The sequence below is a fragment of the Mytilus trossulus genome, chromosome 4, assembly GCF_036588685.1.
Source record: "Mytilus trossulus isolate FHL-02 chromosome 4, PNRI_Mtr1.1.1.hap1, whole genome shotgun sequence".
NCBI classification, from domain to species: domain Eukaryota; kingdom Metazoa; phylum Mollusca; class Bivalvia; order Mytilida; family Mytilidae; genus Mytilus; species Mytilus trossulus.
In genome coordinates this window covers 17,169,181-17,191,331 of record NC_086376.1, presented here as the reverse complement: position 1 = coordinate 17,191,331, position 22,151 = coordinate 17,169,181, and the positions used below count along the sequence as shown (strand labels likewise).

The window sequence follows — 22,151 nt, the reverse complement described above, 5'->3', positions numbered from 1 at the left end:
TCAACGTTTGACCTATGACGTTCAGATGCTGTATTTCCTAACTAAAATCTGTATTTTTTCTAAAAACTAATACCCGTGGTCTTTAATATATATTGAGAATGTAATAAGATTATAGGGCACATTACGATGTGGATATTATAAAGCTAATAAGGATGTCTATAAAAAAAAAAAAAGTCAGCTGGAAAAATGCAGGAAAATCATAATAGAATGGTAATGGGGAATGTGTCAAAGAGACAACAACCCAATCATAGATGATAGAGTAAACAATAGCTGATGTCCACCAATGCTAGCTTATAATTTCAGACGATTTAAAAAAAAAAATGGATATCCCATAAATCAGATTCTATTAAAATATATGATAAACAGAATAATACATGGCAAAATCCGTATCGCATGCTGTATCACCACTGGACCAATATCAGCCCTCGGGACCTTCGGCCCTCGGGGCTGATATTGGTTTCTCGTTGTGATACAGCGTGCGATACAGATTTTGCAATGTATTATTCTATATATAATCTTAAATAGATTTAGGCCATTGTTATATTATAGTTCGTTTCTGTGTGTGTTAAATTTAAATGTTGTGTTTCCGTTGTGTCATTTGTGCCTCAGTACTTTTCTATCCCAAATTCATGTATTTGGTTTTGATGTTATATTTGTTATTCTCATCAAATTTTGTCTAATGCTAAGTCCGTTTCTGTGTGTGTAACATTTTAATGTTGTGTCGTTGTACTCCTCTTGTATTTAATGTGTTTCCCTCAGTTTTAGTTTGTTACTTCGATTTTGTTTTTTGTTCATAGATTTTTTTAGTTTTGAACAGCGGTATACTACTGTTGCCTTTATTTAGAACATTTTTTTCTTATATATGATAGCGATAAAGGATTTAAGCTTAATGCCTAATTTCACTTTTTGAGGCTAAAATATTCATTAATTAATTATGTCATACCTTCTTGTGAACAGAATTCAGTAAAGTTTTCACGAATCAACATCCGCAAATCTCTGTCTAGCTTACTGTTTTCTAATAATGGTTCCAGAGCTCTGCAAAATACATTAATCTATAATTATTTTGGTTGAGTATATACTAACCATCATTTTTACTTCAAAGAAAAGTGAAATATAAATTTATACTGTTATATAAAAAAGATGTGGTAGGATTGCCAATAGACAACTATCCACAAAAGACCAAAATGACACTGACATTAAAAACTATAGGTCACCGTACAGCCTTCAACAATGAGCAATTCCAATTTTGATGATACACAAGATAAAACACTAATAAAAGGCAAGATAAATTCTGTAAATTCAGAAATTATTGCGATTTTGTCATTTTTAGACTATTTTTAGCGATATTCAGAAAAATCCTGTTTGATTCATAGAAATAATTTCAAAATGCCAGTTTTAATTATTGCAATTATAACCCTGTCACATTTTCTCAATAATAAAAAAACAGCAATAATTTTTCAATTTCCAGTACAGGAATCTCATGATCAGTAGTTGAGGTTTGTTGATGTGGTTCATAAGTGTTTCTCGTTTCATTTTTTTATATAGATTAGACGGTTGGTTTTCCTGTTTAAATGTTTTACATTAGTAAGTTTTTGGGCCCATTATAGCTTGCTGTTTGGTGAGAGTCAAGGCTCTGTGTTGAAGACTATATCTTGACCTATAAAGATTTACTTTTATAAATTATGACTGGGATGGAGAGTTGTCTTAATGGCACTCATACCACATCTTCCTATATCTATCTATTTACAAATACAATACTTACGGTAAAACTCTTTTATCCAGAATAACTCTGAAAGCTGTGTATATTCCTAATTTGACTTGAGCACTTAATGGGAGACTAAAATTGGTTAAAATCTGAAGAAGAAAAAACAACAAATACTATTCACTAGATATAAAAAAAATATAAATAAGATGTATTTTGAATGATTAATTTTTTGGTTTGCTGTTTCATTGACCTAAATCACATCTTTTCATTGTAATTATCCAAAATGCTTTGCTGTCTATTCAGTATTACTGAAAGGAAGTCATTCAAGTTTTAAAACTTTTCATTAAAATTGTGAAATCAAAATGGGAAATGCTACATTACTTCAGTACAAGAATCATATGATTATTCAAATATAATTTTTCATAGACTATTTTAATATCAGTATCTAGATATTCATATGATGGTTTTAATGAGTGGAAATCTTCTTTCAAATGTGAACAGGATTTAGTTGAGTGGTGTATTATAATAATATGTCGCTTACCCTACACAGAAAATCTAATAATGTTGCTGTAATTGCAGGATGGGGTCGGATGGAATGGTACATCACTAAAATGGCAGGTTCTAAGAACATAAAATAAAATCATGTATGATGCATTAAAGAAAAAAGAAAAAAAAGCATTACTGCTTAGAAAAACAAATATCCACTCATATTTGTACTTAAACTGCTGCACAAAACTTATGTATCAATTTCTACTGCTAACCTTTTTAGAATATAGAACTTTAACCAAAAACAAAGTTTTCTTTTTAGCTTTAATACTTTTTATAATGTTTCTGTTCTACTGATTGAACAATTAATTTTTTCCATGTATTCTATAAAACACATAACTTTTATGACTACTGTTAAAAACTATAATAATCTAAATTACTGTGCTTTCTAAAGGAATATCTTTCTATGTTTTTCATTAATAAAAAGATATTTTAAGAGATGGTGTTATATTACTTACCAATATTCATAATACTGTCCCTCTCAGGATCAAAGAATAACCAATCATAAAACAGAGCCAGTTTATTATTACTTACCAATGTTCATAATACTGTCCCTCTCAGGATCAAAGAACAACCAATCATAAAACAGGGCCAGTCTAGCATTACTTACCAATATTCATAATACTGTCCCTCTCAGGATCAAAGAACAACCAATCATAAAACAGGGCCAGTCTAGCATTACTTACCAATATTCATAATACTGTCCCTCTCAGGATCAAAGAACAACCAATCATAAAACAGGGCCAGTCTAGCATTACTTATCAATATTCATAATACTGTCCCTCTCAGGATCAAAGAACAACCAATCATAAAACAGGGCCAGTCTAGCATTACTTATCAATATTCATAAAACTGTCCCTCTCAGGGTCAAAGAACAACCAATCATAAAACAGGGCCAGTCTAGCATTACTTACCAATATTCATAATACTGTCCCTCTCAGGATCAAAGAACAACCAATCATAAAACAGGGCCAGTCTAGCATTACTTACCAATATTCATAATACTGTCCCTCTCAGGATCAAAGAACAACCAATCATAAAACAGGGCCAGTCTAGCATTACTTACCAATATTCATAATACTGTCCCTCTCAGGATCAAAGAACAACCAATCATAAAACAGAGCCAGTTTAGCATTAGTGGCAGCTACATTTGACTGTCAAAACAAAAATATAAAAAAAAACATTTTTAAAATCATGGATTTTCAGTTCTGCAACCATGAAAGCTTGCTGAAATAAACATATGTATCTGTGTATTAATCTGCCCATGTAAAAATTAAATTCAGGATCAAAGAACATCCAACCATAAAATAAAGCCAGTTTAGCGGAAGCTATATTAGACAGTCAAAATAAAAATATAAAAATCATTTATCCAATATCAGTTCTGTAAATATGATAGCTTGCTGAAATAAACATATTTTATGTAAATTAATCTGTGTATAAATTAAAATTTGAATGCAGTTCTTTGAGAAAAATTATATCGTATAAAGCATAATTCTACTAGATACATACCGTGCAGGTTGTTAGTAACCAGCCAATCACAGCCCATCGTGGGATAATATCTGAACACAGTAATTCATTTGGTGGGTGAAATACAGCACAGATATAGCGTATTAAATCACAGCGTAGTGACTGGCTCTCTGGTGTCGACAGGTACTGTTCAATTATAAAAGAAAAAATCAATCAAATTTTAAAGATAGGTTGTAAACTCACACATTATAAAAACATTTACAGTAATTACTTGAAACATTAATGTACATGTCTAATTTTGGATTTCATAGTAAAAAAAGGTGATCACTAACTGTATTGGAGAGGAAAATGTTTAAAAGAGTCAAAATAGTTTGAGAAAATATTCTAACGGGTAATTTTAACCTTTATTAAGAATTGTTGTAATATTCCAGTAGAAACACAAATAGTACAGAATACAGAGTTCAATCAATAGTTTACTAATTTTTTATATAATTCTAACATGAAGTCCTTCAAACGCTTTGAGTACACACCCGTGGTAAAATATGAATATATTGCATTGGCTGTTCCAATCGTACTCCCATCCCATATGTTTTTTTATGAATGTAGTACCTGATGCCAAAGAATGATGACGTAATAATTTAAGCATTTTACGGGAAAATACACGCTTCTGATACTGAAAATCATCACAAGGAAACGTAAACAAACAATGCTATTGTAAATAGTTTAAGCATGTCACAATCATTCTGTTTGCTACGTTCTTTTACACCAATCTAAAAGTGCGTTAATTTATGGGAACGGCAAATATTTGTCTCCACCTAGAGCACTTTGATCCAAAAGAATTGCCGTATTTGTCCTATCATAATCGAAATAATTCATGGGGGCTTAAATATATATCGCTCAGGGTGAAATATTTGTCATAAAGGGCCAACCCGTAGTAAAATCACAATACATATTCAAGCCCCCATAAATTGCATCCAATACACCATGCAAGTTTGTCTTAATAACTGGGTTTTTTTTAATTGAAAACAAATTACCTGTCTCTGAAACCAGTCTTGATATCTTTTCTGTTGGCCAAATTTGACCTACAAATAAAGATGGTGTTCACTATTAATATGTACTATATATACCCAAAGAGCAAGAAAATGCAATAATATAACAGATATCAACACATATTTCATTAAATGACCTTGAACTTTCTAATGTGAATGTCATGACTCTTGTTTTAGTAATGGACAATGGTTGTATTCTAAAAAGTAGTACAAAGATGTACCAACTGAACTTAAAATTTATTCAGTCAAGATAATCACATGCCCTTCGGAAATGACCAAAATAACATGATACTTGCTTGGAAGAATAATTTAAATAGAATACTAATTGTTTACATGTATACTGGTATCTTCTGGTCACATTTGTTCAATGTCCTGACACACATAAAGTCCAGGTATTTGAATGACGTAAAATGTGTGAGACATCAAATCTATACTAAATAACATAGTGTACCAGGGTTTGAAAATATCTATATCATCGTTTACCTTTTGGTAATTGTGTTATTTTTCTTACTGTAACAAGTAGAAAATGACGATAAAATGATGAACAAACCTTGGTTATGAGAAAGACTAGTTTGTTTTCCATGTCAGGGGTCAGACGACTTATTAAAAACTTCTTTGAAGTTCGCATCATCATCAACTGTGTTAATCCTGTAAAAAAAATAGATACTATTATGATGACATATATCTTTATAGGAAAATTTATTAAAACTGCTTTGTTTTTATGAAAAGAATAACATTGAGGTGTTGCACATCAATGTCATATTTTTCTGCCATTACAATAATATATTTTCTCAGAAAATATCAGGGTTATAAGAATGACATTTGATATTGTAGGTGATAACTATTATCATCATTTCCTAAATAAGCATGAATATATTGCTTGCAACACACATTTATAAGTCTCATGACAACATTCAGTAATTTAGAATAAAAATCTATCAAATGAAAAGTCAACTTGTGTATAATAAGTGTATGAAGAAACCAACAACCAGAGCAGAAAACAGAACACAAAGAGCATGAATCATCTTTTTTGTAGTGTATTTGTATATGTGATGGATAGTTGCATGAGTTGTCTCATTGGCAATCATACAACACTTCATTTTATATTTATATTGTAGGTAACTTTACATATTTGAATGGCATTCTAAACATCTTCCAATCAAGATTTAATATTTGATTTAAAATTTCAACACCAAAGTAACAATAGCTGTTCCTACTTCATAATTTAGCTGATATTTATTCTTTAATAAACTGACCTGTAAAATGTGGACTTATTGACGTTGGATTACTTAACATATCCTTCCACAGGCTCTCAACCTCTGGTATCCTAGCAACATACTGTAGTAATCTCACTAAATCTCGACCAATCACAGCACAGTCTGTCCACTATACAATAGAAACATTCATTTAAAATTCATAAAGATTATTTAACTTTTGGACAGAGAAGACATTTCTAACTTGTCAAATGTGTTTCAATCCAATTGCCAATTCATTGAATATCTTTACAATAACATTAAACACATATGAGCATAAAACCCTTTAATATTTTTTCATTCATTGTAATCACTGCAGTATGTGAATTAATAAAAAGAAATGTTATTTCCTCCTGAAAATCATAAGGCTGTGATAAAATTATAAACCCTTTATGTTGTGACAATTTACTATTATTTACTAATTTCTACAAGTGTGGACACAGATCAGTGTAGATAGTATGAATGGATGTTTGAGCGTTTTCTGACAAAAAGAGTTCTCTGATTTCACCCAAAGGATTCTTTGTTTTAAACTGTGTGCACAGTGACAGTCAACCTGTACCAAACACAGAAAATAGTTTACACATTTGTATTACCTTTTCCCTGAGTAGCGATACACAAAGATCCACTTCCCTCTTCCTTAGATTGACCAACATGTGTGCTGTATGATCCATCGTCAGTCTCAGATAGGTATAGACCACCATCGAACACAACTGGGGAAATTTATCTAACCACGTTCTATAAATAGAAGTACACACATTAAGGCAAATATCAGTCTTATCTACGCTTTATTGATTACTTTGTTTCTTGAAATGTGCCCAGGTTATTGCTTTAAAAGATGTGCATGCTTTAATAATGTAAATATCAGTCTTATATACACTTTATTAATAACTTCATCATAAGTCTGTTCAAATGTTCTGTGGTTATTTCTAAAAGACAAGGTCTTGCTAGGGGATGTACAGATCTTACTATAGGGTGTGATATATCAATTGGTGCCTGCTTTACATTGAGAAGCAATTATGTCATCCATAGATAAGAAGAGAAAATATTTTAAATACAATACTAATTGTAGGTTCTGCAAGGTGGGACAACAGGGATGAAGGTTGGAAACCTCAATGGACAGAACTTTAGGAGATAATGATATGCTGAATAGGAGCAGAAAGTTTGCCTTGCATCAGCAGAGATAATGATATGCTGAATAGGAGCAGAAAGTTTGCCTTGCATCAGCAGAGATAATGATATGCTGAATAGGAGCAGAAAGTTTGCCTTGCATCAGCAGAGATAATGATATGCTGAATAGGAGCAGAAAGTTTGCCTTGCATCAGCAGAGATAATGATATGTTGAATAGGAGCAGAAAGTTTGCCTTGCATCAGCAGAGATAATGATATGTTGAATAGGAGCAGAAAGTTTGCCTTGCAACAGGCCTTTACTGTTTAATGGTTATTCTGACAAGAGGCTAAACATTTTATGTTCAGTCAATATTGTAATACAATGCAATACAACTAACCTGTGTTCTGAGAGGATATCCAACACTACTTCTATCAACCAGATATTCTTCGGAGACACGTCACCTCCTAGAATGTATTAACATGTATTAAATGATTTATTTTCAAACGATATCAACATGGATATTCTTTCAGAAACTTTCCTTTAAAAAAAACTACTGATAAAGAAATGGCTTTAAACAGTATTAGTCTATTTCAATTCTTGTTGAATTACTCATAAAAGCTTCTCCTATTGCTTTAATACTGTACTGTATTCTAAACAAGCAATCAGTACACAAAAGCATATAACATTGTGAGGCTATGTTTTTGGAAAATGATTATAGATTATCGTTGGTTATCTCAACGTGGTTGATTTCCTTGTTTGATCGGCTATGGCAAAATTGAGAAAGGAAGCGAGTTGAGACGACCTTTGATAATCTGCTTATCACTATTTCAAGTATGACAATGTTGTTAATTTCATTGACAACGGCATGTGCACCTTTAGATTCTAGCAATAATTTTTCATATCACTCTCCTGCGCTGAGAAAGAACATTATCGGTCAGTAAGATCAAAGGAAAATTTTGTAAAAAGCAATAAAATTGCATATCTAATAATAACTGTTGTTGGTTTATTGTCAGATTGACATTTATCTCTTATTATCAATGCAACTGTTAATAGAAGCTGACTGTGGTATACTTTAATAACCATTTTCTCTGTTAGTTCATCACTAATTTTTACAGCTTCAAAATTTGATGTTTATGTTTCGAAAGAATGTTAATTAATCATTTATTACATCTTTCTATAAATGTGATTTGAGCACACAATGACAAGATTAAACCCAATCAGTCTTTAATTGAAAGCATAATGAATTGCTCAAACTGAATTTGTCTTTGATTTCATAAACCATTTACAAGATAAGATAAACATACATTGACGTGTTTCAAGTTCTTCTGCTTGTTTTATAGGACATAATTATATTACATTCTTTCGCTTGATAACCCTTGATCACATTGTCATTATTTATAAGCCATCAGTATGATATAACATGAACAACCAATGACACATTCCAGCTTTCTTTCTGATAGATTTGAACACACATTGTCATCTGCCTGGTAAAACTTGAATATATAAATGATATTTTCTACCAGCAATCTATCCACTAAGAGTTGAACATAAGTGATTACCTGCCATCTGTCTGATCAGACTTGTACACACACTGTCTGCTCCAGTGACTGTATTCTTCACCAATTCTTTGCAAAACCATACAATCTGTTCAATTAAAAACTATGTCAATTGTTTGTGATGTTTATATACTACTAGTATTTAACAAGTGAAGATAATCAGGTTAATAATACGGTAATTATCAGCTGTGAGCCAAAATGTGAACTTTTATGCAAGTGAGCGCAGCAAAGAACCCAAATAGTTTCACATTGTGTCAAGCTGTTCATATTTTACGACATCTATATGAAGAAAATAGTATTATGTGTTTATCGTTCTTAAAGAGGTCTTAATCGTCTCCTTAAGACAGTTTTACACTTGACATAAGCAAGTTTGAAAACGTCTCCTCACACATTATGACATTAATTGCTGATAACTTCTCCTCAGACATTGTGATGTTGCTGAAAATGCCTGCTCTTGTCTCAAAACTGTAAAATGAGAATTATGATGCAACTGAGCAGGATGTTATAAGTGTAGGGAAAATGATATGATAATGCATAGACTTTTTTACAGGTATCACTTCTAACATAGGCAGATGTTCCTTTTGTAATGGAGGCAATTGAGCCATTAAAATTTGACCCTGATCACCTACAGAAAACACAAACCAGGTTTTTACTTCTTATTCAAATATTAACCTTTGAATGGTGTTAAGTAAAAGGTATACCTGTTGTCTTGTTGAGTCTAGTAACTTTAACCATCTTTCAAAGATGAGCTGATTTGTTTTTGTTAAAGCTATGGTCATACCATCTCTGCTAAGCAAGGTTAAATCTCTGTAGCTCTACAAAATCAATTGTACCATTGTAATAGAATGATATATTTGTGAGAAGATTATTAATAAAGTTTGTTAAGACTTTTTATTAGTAAATTTTAATGAAAGTTTGTATAGCAATGCTGATGTGCTGTGTATCAAAACAATATATGCTTTAACAAAATAGCCTTTTTTCATAAAAAAAAAAATCCAGGAAAAACATTTACCTCTATCAGTCAGAGCTCAGACATAAACAAGTCTATTTTTGTTTTTGACTTAAATAAGTCGAAACATGTATTTATTATAAAAATGTAGTTTCAATTTAAAACTTATCTAAGTCAGAAAATGACAGACTTGTTTAGGTCTATTTATGTTGGTGAAAAAACTTAATGTTACTTTGTGGCCAAACAACACCACCTATGACAGCAAAAACCTGTATGAGAGTTCACAAGGACTTGAGCTATCTATATTTAATTATCTAATTGAACATCCTTACTAAACACAGATGTTTTAGCTCATTAAGTGTGATTCCAGGTGGTTGCATTGTAAGGTTAATTAACATTATCTTCGATTTTTTAGACTCTCATTCATATTTTTCTTTAGAAGACAAAGCATTGGCCTTCAATGTTGTCATTATTTGATTTTGATGCATGACCTCCTTATAAATATGCGTGGGTCTTGAAGTTAACCAATTTTGATCACTTATCGACTTGTAGGAGTTGATATTTGCAGCTTTTTGATTCTGGTGAATTATTTCTTGTTTAACAATATTGGACTTATTCAAGTCGTATTTTGTCTTACACTAAAGGGAGAAAATCCTAAAACTTACAACTTTAGACCTCTATGAGTCAGAAGCAGATTCAGACTTGTTTATGTCTGAGCTCTGACTGTCTATTTCCAATCCATTTTCATATATGAAACCTTATATTTGTAAGGTATGGAAATACAGTTCTATAATAAATATTTACAAAGAGACAGTTAAAATTTTATCTCCTTGGTCATTTAGTCATACTCAAAAAGGAGGAGCTCTTTAAATATCTTGTCATGACATGTCACAATGATGTATTGTAGTAGTAATGTCTCTTATAGTTTTCTCTTTGTGACTTTTATTTCTCTTTATAACTTAAATAAAGCATAACATGAAAATGATCTTAATTGAAATAGCTGAAATTTTATTTTTGAATAAATACATGTAGTGTCATATTGTATATATAATAAATAATGTAGTGTCATCTATACTATTAAACGAGAAGACCTCATTTTTGGTGTCGCTTCTCTTCTTTCCACAATTAATTGATCAACACGCCTCTGTGTCCTTTAGTTACAGTGCATAGTGCAATTTGCCATCCATTCATATGATTATTCAGATTGAGTTATTTTCGGAGAAAAACGAGAAAAAAAGCATCCGGATATTGTCCGGTCATTGGACGAAATTTTAAGTCAGATTAGACTTCTGGTTTGCGTTTTTCTGTATACTTTGAACATACATATACAAAGAATAAAGTATTTTCAGAATTCTATCTGGTATCATTTTCAAGTTTACTATCAACGGCAGTCACATAGTTTATTAAATAGAGAGGGTCTGTATACTATATCAATGACCACTATGGATCGATTAGTAAACTTAGACTATATTTATATAGTACTGAATGTTCATAATATACAGATAAGCGCTAAAAGTATTCATGTGAACTTTTGATACCTTTTCTGAAATTCTCTAGTCATTAAATCTTTTACAAAATTCATTGATTACAAAAAAAAGATGTGGTATGATTGCCATGTTAAGACAACTCTCCACAAGAGACCAATATGACACAGATATTAACAATTATACTAGCTAGGTTACCGTACAACCTTCAACAACGAGCAAAGCCCATACTCATTCTCAGCTTTAAAAGGCCCCGAACTGACAATGTAAAACAATTCAAACCAGAAAACTAGCGGCCTTATTTATGTACAAAAAAATGAACGTAAAACAAATATGTAACACATAAACAAACAACAACCACTGAATTACAGGCTCCTTACTTGAATGTTCATAACATACTAAATGTATGTTCATATTGAAATTGATAGAAAACCAAAAAAATGGGAATATTGGAAATAAAGGAGGAGGGATAAAAAAAAAAAGAAGACATTTTCCTGTTCCCATTAACCTATGACTTTAAATAAAATGTATGATACTTTTGCTGAAATTCTCCAGTCATTCAATATTTTACAAAACTCTTCCAACAACACTTTGCATACTTTAAACTATGCTCTGAATGCCCGCGATTTCGCGGGTGTGTTCTAGTATTGTATATATAATAAATAATGTAGTGTCATATTGTATCTTTTTTAACAAATGGAACAAAATTGCAGTTATTTCTATCAATAAATAAACATACTCTTGCTGCAGATTTAGGGTCTACTAATATGGAACACCATAATCCAACTTGAACTTCTTCATACTGGAATGATCCTTTGCTGACCTAATAAAATATCATTCACAAGTAGCATTGTAATTCCCATGGAAAAAAATAAGTATCTTATTAACATGATTTATAAAAACACTTGAAATATCTTCCGTAGTAGTGGTAATAAAACAATGTCATTTATTCCATTTTTAACTGTCCTAGAAAATTAACGAATAAAAATGAACACTTGTTTACTGGCTGTTATCAAAGTGGATTCTTGGTTTTTAAGGTGTTGTTCAGACAAATATTTAAGGTGTGGCATGTTATTTATTAATTCTGGTACATTGATATAATCATGCTGACATCAGGATCAATTTTTAATAGAATATCATATATCCATTTTTGGTGAAATTAAGCCCAACAGGATGTTTCTCCAAATTTACAACAAAATATCGTGTTTTTATACCACAATTTTGGTGGGCCTTAACAATCTCACTGTGTACAATGTATTAACTTCAATAGAATAATTATCATTGATTCAGCTGACAATAACTTTTGACAATGTAAAATCACTATGACACAGAAGAGGGAAATTGCTGGTACATGTATTGTAAAGTGACAAAACTAATAACAACCTGCCATAGTATACCTATCACTTTCAACAAGAGAATAGTTTCTGTATACCCCTCCCATCCATATTCAACAATTAAAAGCATCTTGTGTGTATTGTACAAACTTACATAAGTATTCAGGGCATCATTTGCTTCTCTTTCAGATAATCCATTAGTTAGATTAAATATTGTGTTGTAATTTCTTTCAATTTTCTACAAAAAAAACAACAACAGTATAATCATTAGCATTGTATATAAATGTACAAAGTACATAAAATTGAGAATGGAATAAAATGTGTATATAGACTTTACTGATGTTTCTCTGCTATCAGATAATAATTTAGCATTTAGCAACGAGTAAGATCAAATGCTGGTCAACTTAGGAGTTCCAATAATCTATCTAGGGTCAGTGATTCATTTTTCGTGTGTGTATCTTTCTGTTACTTCACATGTAAAAAAACTATTTCAATGTGTAAGTCATAAACAAGGAAGTGTGCATGTTCATATCACAATATATTGTTCTGGTTTAGTTCTGAAAATTTGTGTTATACTTGCTGCTTGCAATTGGACAATAAATTCCATCAATCAATTAATACAAACAACTTTCTTTTCTGACCTAGAGTTGAAATTTGTTCTGCTATTTTATTTAATTTACTAACAGAAATAAGATGTACCAATACATTAAAACATATATACAACTGCCATGACTGCATACCAAATATCATTTATGTAGGTTTGAATTTACCCTTAAACTAACCTAATCAAATACATCTACATTGTATATATATGTAGCCACTGCTAGATCAGCACACCAAACTTTGTTTTTTAAACTTTGTCAAAATCACAGAGATTTTATTGCAATTGGTTTGTTGTGATGCCTAACTAAAATTAAATCTTATTTGTAAGAATTTTTGCTCCAAGTTTTCTAATTTAATTTTGAATGGTAATATTTTTTGCATGTCACATTTCCTAATATGTTTTTAATACCAGAACATTCCTATTGTGTATTGTTTTGAAATTTGTAGATTAATGCATACAAGCTTGGCTCTTACAAATGTTGAAGTATAAACTTTATCAATATAATCACTCTTGGTTTGCAAAATAATTCAGATGCACTGAGATAAAACACCACATTTCATATAGCTTAGATATATTTGGTGAAATGGTTGTGCTAATTCAGAGAGCAATCAGAAACATTGTTACATGTAGTTGTAGCTTACATTGTACATGGATTTCACTGTCAAACTTCTAGAAACAAATTAAACATAAAATACACTCAGATTCAATAAATAAGTTTGTTTTGTTCATTTCACTTGCGGCCCCTTAACTTGCAATCATAGGTCACCCAGAAAATCTAAAGAACTTTTTCTTCAATGGTATGCCTTTATCAGGTTGTGATGGTAGGATGGGATATACATATATATCACAAATTTTGTTTACAAGTAAGAAAATAGCAAATATACATTCATGACATTGTAAGCTACATGTATATAAAAACTTTCTCCATTTCTGGAAGAGAATAGAAATAAAGTAATTCAAAGAGATCAAGGTAAACTTATGTTCCTTTAAAACTTTATATCTACATAAAATTTGTCCAACAACCTTATGGCTATTTGTGATTCTGTGACATCTGCACTATTGATGTCATACAACAATCACTTTCCTATGTGGAATCAGACAATTTTAATGGTGATGTTAAAATTTTACAGGAACTTTTTGGATGTCCACTATTGTTGTAGAAAGATCAAATTATAAGAGTTCTTTAAAATGAAGCAGTTCCGCAGGTTGACCTGAACAATCAACTCTTTCTATGAAATTAAAAAATAAAAATCCTGACATTGGAATTACTGGAAAGTAAATGAATGTGAAAGTAGTATATTCCATATTGGTGAAATTCTCCCAAACATACCTCAGATAATTCATCTTTTGGTTCTATCACTGAAGACTGAACAATTCTTGGAGGTTGTTGCTTATTTAGTGATTCCATTTGCTATAATGTGTCTTATATGACAAAAAGAAAATAACATCTTATTCACAAGTTCATGTGTAAAGGTTCCTATGAAAATACATTGTCAGGGGAGATAACTCAAATAGTTTCTTTCAATCACACCGCCATTTTTCGTGCTTCAATTTCTAAATGGTAAATTTACAGCTATGCAGCAAGAGAGGCTGTATTCGTTTAAATTGTAGTTTGAAAAGCAATAAACTAATTTATGCAGCATAAAATGACACAATATTATGCTCTTGAACACCGAAAACAAAGCAAAATTGTTCTGCAAGTTTTCCCTGTGTGATAACCGGAAGTAATCAAGCACTTCATTTCTTACAAGAAAAATAGGTACGTCAATCCCGAAAATAAACGGTGTTGTTTCGTCACTGTGAATTTCTTTAATTATTTTAACTGTATATCCTTGTAGTGCTTTGGACAGTTTTCGCGACTTTTAGTTTACTCTTGATTATAATTTACCACCCACCATTCATATTGGTGGGAGATGGAGCACGGTATATCCAGAGAAAATAGTATATATGTCGTATATGTCTCTGGTATATCTAAGATCTAAATTATATAAGAACATATATGTTTAAGCAGAGACATATTGTATTATTTGTAGTAGACGGCCGCGACGTGTTTTCAACAAACTAGGCGACACTAATTCCCGGAACCAATTGTGCCTCTCTTCTTCTCGACTTTTTCCTTTATTCTTATGAGGCTGACTTCATATAGGAACTTCTTGGGAAGAAAAAAAGTAAATAATATCCTTTAAAACCAAAACTTTACGACTAAAGAGATGCTTTCAGGTTCCCAATTGTGAACTTTCCATTTTTATGTGCGGCAGCATTCCAGCAGCGCCTGCATACGGAGTATATAAATCACAATTGATACGATATCCCCAGGATTCTTTTTCCTATCATGATTTCCTTGATAGATGGTTGCTGCTCACAAGGAAGTCTTTAAACCAAGAGTTCCAAATGGTGAAGTTGAAATGGATACATGTCAACTCGTACTTTCGGCAACTCGTACTCAGCCAACTCGTACTTTCGGCAACTCGTACTTCTACCAACTCGTACTTCTACTAAGTCGTACCCTATATTTTTTTAGCATTATAATACAAGTTTTCTACGTTTATATCCGTAGATATGGATATTTTAACTCCCTGAAGTATCCCAATGCACCCTGAGGTAGATCCATATAGAATATGAAAAGGATATTTTTTAGTGAACATTGCGTTGAACATGTCTTAGTTTTTTTCGTGTAAGTAGTAAATATTTATCCCTTCTTCCTGTTGTACTAGCTGATTATACAACTCTTTATAAATGCCTATAAGAATTAAAATGTATTGGTTTAATTTTTTATAATTATGATAGATAATTTTATTTCATAATTCAATTTACTTACAATTCTATGCAAAGGCACTTGACATCACGTATATTTAAACCTTATTGATAATTTTTTTAACCTATAAGAAATCACAAGTAATATGTAACACTTTAATAAACAAATTATGCATTGCAGTTCGCGTGCCGGTGATTCATTGATCATTGTTACACACCTGAAGCATGTCGATTACCAGTAAATCGGCCCTTATTCACACACGAAGTGTGCCATTAATTAACCGTTATCAAAACAACTTCATGTCTGGGTCCTACTAAAATGCGCCCGGGAGCGCCCGGGTGAAGAAAAAGCGCCCGGGGAAAATAAAAAGCGCCCGGAGAAGAAAATAAAGCGCCCGGGGAACAGAAAAAGCGCCCGGGGAAAATATTCAGATATTTTATTGGCATGAGACAACTTTGTTAAGTTATGGACATTGAATTTTTTTTAATTTTCAACAAGTAATTTGCAAATTCAGATAATAGACATTTGTAATAAAGCACAAAAACAAGAATGAACATTTCAATTTTAACAATATTATATGAATACTATTTCGAAAGACTAATAATAATATTAATGGATCACAGTTTATGCGGCAGATTTATAACATGTAAGACATCAAAAGACATGTTTCAACATGCAGTTTCGAAAATAATAGACCTCAAGCACCGATTATTTTTAATAACCGGCAATCATGATTCTTCTATATACTCTTATTTATATTTATTTACTTACTTATATACAATTTTGAAATGTAAAAGTACAACAACACTTTAGATGTAGCATCGTACATATCCCCATTTTTATTACTTATGACAAAACAAGCAATGATTAGTTATTTTTTAAGGAAAAAAAATCTTGTTATGAAATATTATTATTTTCTTCTCCCGGGCGCTTTTTTTGTTCCCCGGGCGCTATATTTTCTTCTCCGGGCGCTTTTTCTTTTTCCCGGGCGCTTTTTCTTCACCCGGGCGCTCCCGGGCGCATTTTAGTAGGACCGTCATGTCTGATCTAATCTTTCTACATGTACGTTTGCACAATATTTTAAAATGTATATTTCATCACAATACTACTATCATTTATATACGTATTGACATCAATTATACAGTAGCACATTTGGCTTGTAAAAGTATAAAAGTTAAAACAAAAATTAAGCCAATATTTAGAAGAATTATGAGAGACGTATTAAAAAAAACCTACTAGTATCACTAATATTTACACACACATTGTAAGAGTTTTATCATAAAACATTTTTACAAGGCTTTGTTGCTATTAATAATAGTAATATGGGTTTCTCAAAACTTGGTTTCTTCAACGTTTAAGCCATGCATTTTCTTTTCGGTGAGGATGGTGATTGTTTAAGTATAACTCGACGGTCTTTGATGTTCATATAGTGCCGCACTTATACCGATTTTTTGTTTTCATTTACTTCTCAACAAATTTTTAACTTTTAACAAATCCATTCTATTTTTGTAGGTATGTTATCCACTAATGACCACTGATTAGCATATTGTGTAGTCATAATTATTTTAATGTGCATATCAAATAAATTGCCGTCCAAACAATTTCAAACAATCGATTCTAAGGAATACTAATGATTATAACGATTAGCATTACATAAGCTTATTTAAAACAATTATAATTGCATTTTATTAACATTGAAAGTTGTTTTTTCATTTGTATTTTGCTATATAATAATATACGAAAGAAAGTTACAATAACTATGCATATAAGCTAGATAAATAATATCAAATAAAACATGGTTACGAGTTGGTAAAAATAGGGTACGAGTTGGCTGAGTACGACTTGCCGAAAGTACGAGTTGTCGTGTACCCGTTGAAATCATCCCTTCGTACATTTTACGGACGCGTTCAAGAGTTGGTCGACCGTTATTGAATATCCGTTTCATAGATGATATCGGATATGTTCCTTATATCGTAACACCAATCCAGTTCCCTTTTCACCAATGTGACCTACCGAATTCGACTAATTAGATATAATAAGATGTGATACGTTTGGCAATGAGGGTGGGGGGTCCTGTGGCTTCAGTAGTCTTTAGTTTTCAATATTGTTTCTTGTATATATATATATATATATTTAGTACTATTTTTTTTGTCTGTTTGTCTTTTTCTTTTTAGCTATGGTTAAACTGTTGCTAATTACAAATCCAACTTATGTGGTATATTTATCTGGTTATTTCGATTTAGCTTTGCCACCGGGCTTGGTCTGGTTGTTGTCACTTTGACATACTCCCTCAGTATTTTCATTCTCAATTTTGTCTATCAAAATTACAACTGTCCGATATACTTAATAAAGGTGTGAAATTTACTGTGACGAGACACAAAAAATAACATCACCAGGGTGTCCCTCCCTTTCCTTCCCTTTTTTCAAATCATTGATTCCGCACCTGGTCATGTTCTCTGCGAGTAAATAAACCATAACTTCTATGGTCTAAGAAAATAACGGCTTGAGAATCACAATTAAGGTACAAATCATTGAGTAACTGTTATTTTGAAGACACCCAGTGGCAAATATTTCATGCATGTTGAACATGGGGACTTATTTAACTAAAAGAAAGGTTTTCTACGTTGTAACTGCGGATGACCAATTTAGACACCTATCAGAAAGGGTTACATTTTTGGCAAATTTTGGTTAATAAAGAATTGAATTGAAATACGTCACATAATTGACATTGAAAACATTCATTTTACTTCAAAGAAAATGACACTCTCTCATCTAAGGCATCACAAATAAATCAAATTCATGGCAGAATAGTTTCGAACTTGCATGTATACAGGCTGGGTATTTGTCTTATTTTATTATTGTGCAATGTATATTATATAATCTGTATAAAAAGTCTGCAGACAAGTATGTGACACTTTAATAAAATAAATTATTATTATTTATACAGACTTATCGGTAGGAGAACTGACACTCCTAACCAATTAAGCCTGATTGGAGCCTCACTTTCTATGGTTATGTGTTGCCACTGGACGTTAAGTAACCAACAATCAATCATTTGCGAGTATGGTCTTGAGGAAACGATGATAGTCCGTCGGACGGGGACGATAAATGGCTGACCCGTGTTAAGAGAGAGCCATATCTCTTGCACGTTAAAGACACCCTTGTAGATTTCGAAAAAGAGTAGGCTAATGCCGCTACAAGGCAGCACTCGCATCCGCAAAGTGGAAAGGGATTAATATAAGTTGCAAAACTTGTTTCCCAATCCACTATAAATAAATATGTTTAAACTAACAATCAATCAATTTATACATGCTTATGTGCATTAGTAGTAATTATATCAAAAACAGTGGTTTAGTTTAGACACTAAACACTGCATTTCATAGAAATATATAGATATTACGGAAGGAGATCATAGATAAAAAAAAAAAAAAAAAAAAAAAAAAGAATATTATTTAGTTATATTCTAACTTATGTGTACACTTTTATATTCTTTAATCAATGAAATATTTGTACACATTGATAACATAATTTGTTCACATACACCTGTTCTAACAACGTGAAATCCCTTCCGCGCGGTTGCCATTCCATGCATTCGGTATTCGGGAATAAAATCTTAAAAGAATATCTAAACAGGCGGAAACCCATTTAAAATTAAACAAAAGGTAAAATAGAAAAGGTTGTATATTGGAATTGTTTACATCTGTTTTTATGGGCATGAACAGTTTAATGAAAGATGCATAATTTAGGATTTTAACATGTGTTATAGTAGTCTCAGTTCAAAGGCATAAATTTCGTCGAAAAAAAGGATTACATAGATGTCTGATAGATATAAGAAGATGTGTTATAAGTGCCAATGAGAAAACTATACATCTAAGTCACAATTTGTAAAAGTAAACCATTACAGGTCAAAGTGCGATCTACAACAATGTATACATGTCAACTTGTATATATATAGGTAAAAACGCAAATGCCTTGTCTTGTCAAATTTGTTCAGGTGTATCAAAAGTATAGCACAAATGTTCGGATTATCTTTAACTGAGTTCTACTACATGCGTATTGTTGTGCGTGGATTTTTTTTCTACATTGGCTAGCAGTATAAGGGAAGGGTTGTGATCTTAAAAACATGTTTAACCCCGCCGCATTTTTACACCTGTCCAAAGTCAGGAGCCTGTGGCCTTTGTTAGTCTTATATGTTTTCAATTTTAGTTTTTTGTGTATAATTTGGAGTTTAGTATGACGTCCATTATCACTGAACTATAGTAACATATTTGTTTAGGGGCCAGCTGAACGACTCCTCCGGGTGCGGTAGCTAGTTTATCGCTACATTGAAGACCCATTGGTGGCATTAGGCTGTTGTCTCCTCTATGGTCCGGTTGTTGTCTCTTTGACACATTCCCCATTTCTATTCCTAATTTTATTTAGTGTTGCGGGTAAAAAAAAAAGCACAAACGTCCTCTTATTACAAGACAAGACAAGACAATATTTTATTTGAGTTTCACCTCTTATAAAACTTTTATATAATATTACAATTTCACATGTATAACAAGAGCCAGGCCCACTATAAAAAGAGTTATTAGAGACTATAAAAATGATATATACATTTACATAAATACAACTCGTCTAAACATTAACCCAACTTGTAATGTTAGATCTGTATATTTGCTTTCGCATTTAGATGTAAATATATACACACACATAAAATTCAGTGTTATTGAGATACTTAAATCACTTGGACAGACATAATTCTTTTTCGAATTTGTTCCATGTTTTGAAATTATTACAGATTGTTCACATATTTTCACGATCCGATACCTGACCTTTCACGATCCGATCGCAACCAATAACAACCTTTTAAAGTTATCAACGTTTTTTAATAAAGAAAAATCCTAGTTTTGATTTGTAACTTAAATCTTATTGTTATGTTTCTGTTAGATTAATAAGTCTGAGTGTACAAGAAAAGAACAACAAATCCTCACTTTTGACAGGCTATTGATACAGTAGTTCAACCCGGAACTAAAACTACTAGACCACAACTTTTTGATAAAGATGTTAACATACGATAGTCTTCAATAATAAACTGTACACCCTTAGCAATGGTGATTCGGACGACCCTCCTTCTATTTTGTTTTAAACTAGGACTATACATGACTTTTAAAGACTTCTCAAGTTGATATTCGCAAATTTAGTGCTGAATATTAAAGTCAGAGCGATCTTTTTTTTTTAATCTGCAATCAACACAATTCTTTAAAAAGTAAAACCAACAACGTTATTTTTTGACATGAGACACCCACTGAAGATGGTCCTAACTTTAAGCAGGCACACGAATTTGTGTCATTGTTTAACTATTTTTTAACTAACTTTATAGTTTTAAACAAGGGAAATAATTATGACATAATAATCCTAACTGCTACACTTACATAAATGATCGTTTTTTGTTTAATTCCTTGACAGTTAACACATGGGTAATTATATATAAATCACCACACAAGCATTTGTTGCGTTATATGCTGAAAACTACTTTACTTGAGAAATGACCTCGCTTCATATTTTCATCGAACTATGATATCAACAACTGACCATTACGGGTTATCGCGCTTAAATATGTTAATGGCGATTATTTCACTCAAGTTATTCTATAATATCTCAAAAACTTATAAAAAAAAATGTTGAGTGGTATAAGGGAAGTAATCTCTTTTTCGGTCTCACTAATTAGCGACAACAAGAATTTTAGCGACAACAAGCGTCAACATGCGACAAGAAGCGACAACAAGAATTATTTTAGAGACAACAAGCGACAAGAAACTATTTAGCGACAACAAAACATATTTTTTTAAATTAAAATAAATTATTGCAAAAAATATAAAAAGAATATGCAAAAGAAAATAATTTTAGCGACAAGAAAGATAAAATTGATAGAAAAAAATGAAACATTATTTACATATTTATTTTATCATTTATTATGTATAACAGCTAGTATTACGTTTAATTATTGTATTATGAGATTACTTTAAAGTTTTCCTTGTGTTTTAGAATATACTATTTATCTTGTCATTACAATCTCTTTCTTCCTCACAAATGTTTCATTTCTTCGTCTATCTTTATAATAAAACATTTAAATTAAACATATCTGCTCGTAAATTTAAAAAAAAACTTTTGACATACACATTTCTTTATATCTAATATCTAATATTTAATATAAAAAAAAATGTTTTCTTGTCGCTAAATAGTCTTCTTGTCGCTTGTTGTCGCTAAAATAATTCTTGTTGTCGCTTCTTGTCGCTTGTTGGCGCTTGTTGTCGCTTCTTGACGCTTGTTGTCGCTAATTAGTGAGACCCCTCTTT

At 31.5% G+C, this 22,151-nt stretch overlaps 1 protein-coding gene across 2 annotated transcripts in view; it reads right to left on the bottom strand.

Annotated features, from left to right (window-relative positions):
* LOC134714792 (integrator complex subunit 3-like) overlaps nucleotides 1-14,785 on the bottom strand; it is a 42,329-nt gene extending 27,544 nt beyond the window's left edge. For both annotated transcript variants that reach the window (XM_063576353.1, XM_063576354.1), the window contains exons 1-15: nucleotides 14,386-14,785; nucleotides 12,606-12,689; nucleotides 11,857-11,940; nucleotides 9,386-9,499; nucleotides 8,688-8,772; nucleotides 7,526-7,592; nucleotides 6,614-6,755; nucleotides 6,024-6,153; nucleotides 5,318-5,415; nucleotides 4,753-4,800; nucleotides 3,761-3,904; nucleotides 3,318-3,405; nucleotides 2,247-2,326; nucleotides 1,763-1,854; nucleotides 944-1,035 (exon numbers count right to left, since the gene is read on the bottom strand). In XM_063576353.1, the coding sequence (XP_063432423.1) occupies nucleotides 944-1,035; nucleotides 1,763-1,854; nucleotides 2,247-2,326; nucleotides 3,318-3,405; nucleotides 3,761-3,904; nucleotides 4,753-4,800; nucleotides 5,318-5,415; nucleotides 6,024-6,153; nucleotides 6,614-6,755; nucleotides 7,526-7,592; nucleotides 8,688-8,772; nucleotides 9,386-9,499; nucleotides 11,857-11,940; nucleotides 12,606-12,689; nucleotides 14,386-14,463 (1,426 nt within the window). In that variant the 5' untranslated portion in view covers nucleotides 14,464-14,785. The remainder of the gene's footprint in view (nucleotides 1-943; nucleotides 1,036-1,762; nucleotides 1,855-2,246; nucleotides 2,327-3,317; nucleotides 3,406-3,760; nucleotides 3,905-4,752; nucleotides 4,801-5,317; nucleotides 5,416-6,023; nucleotides 6,154-6,613; nucleotides 6,756-7,525; nucleotides 7,593-8,687; nucleotides 8,773-9,385; nucleotides 9,500-11,856; nucleotides 11,941-12,605; nucleotides 12,690-14,385) is intronic.
* Nucleotides 14,786-22,151: the final 7,366 nt, after the last annotated feature.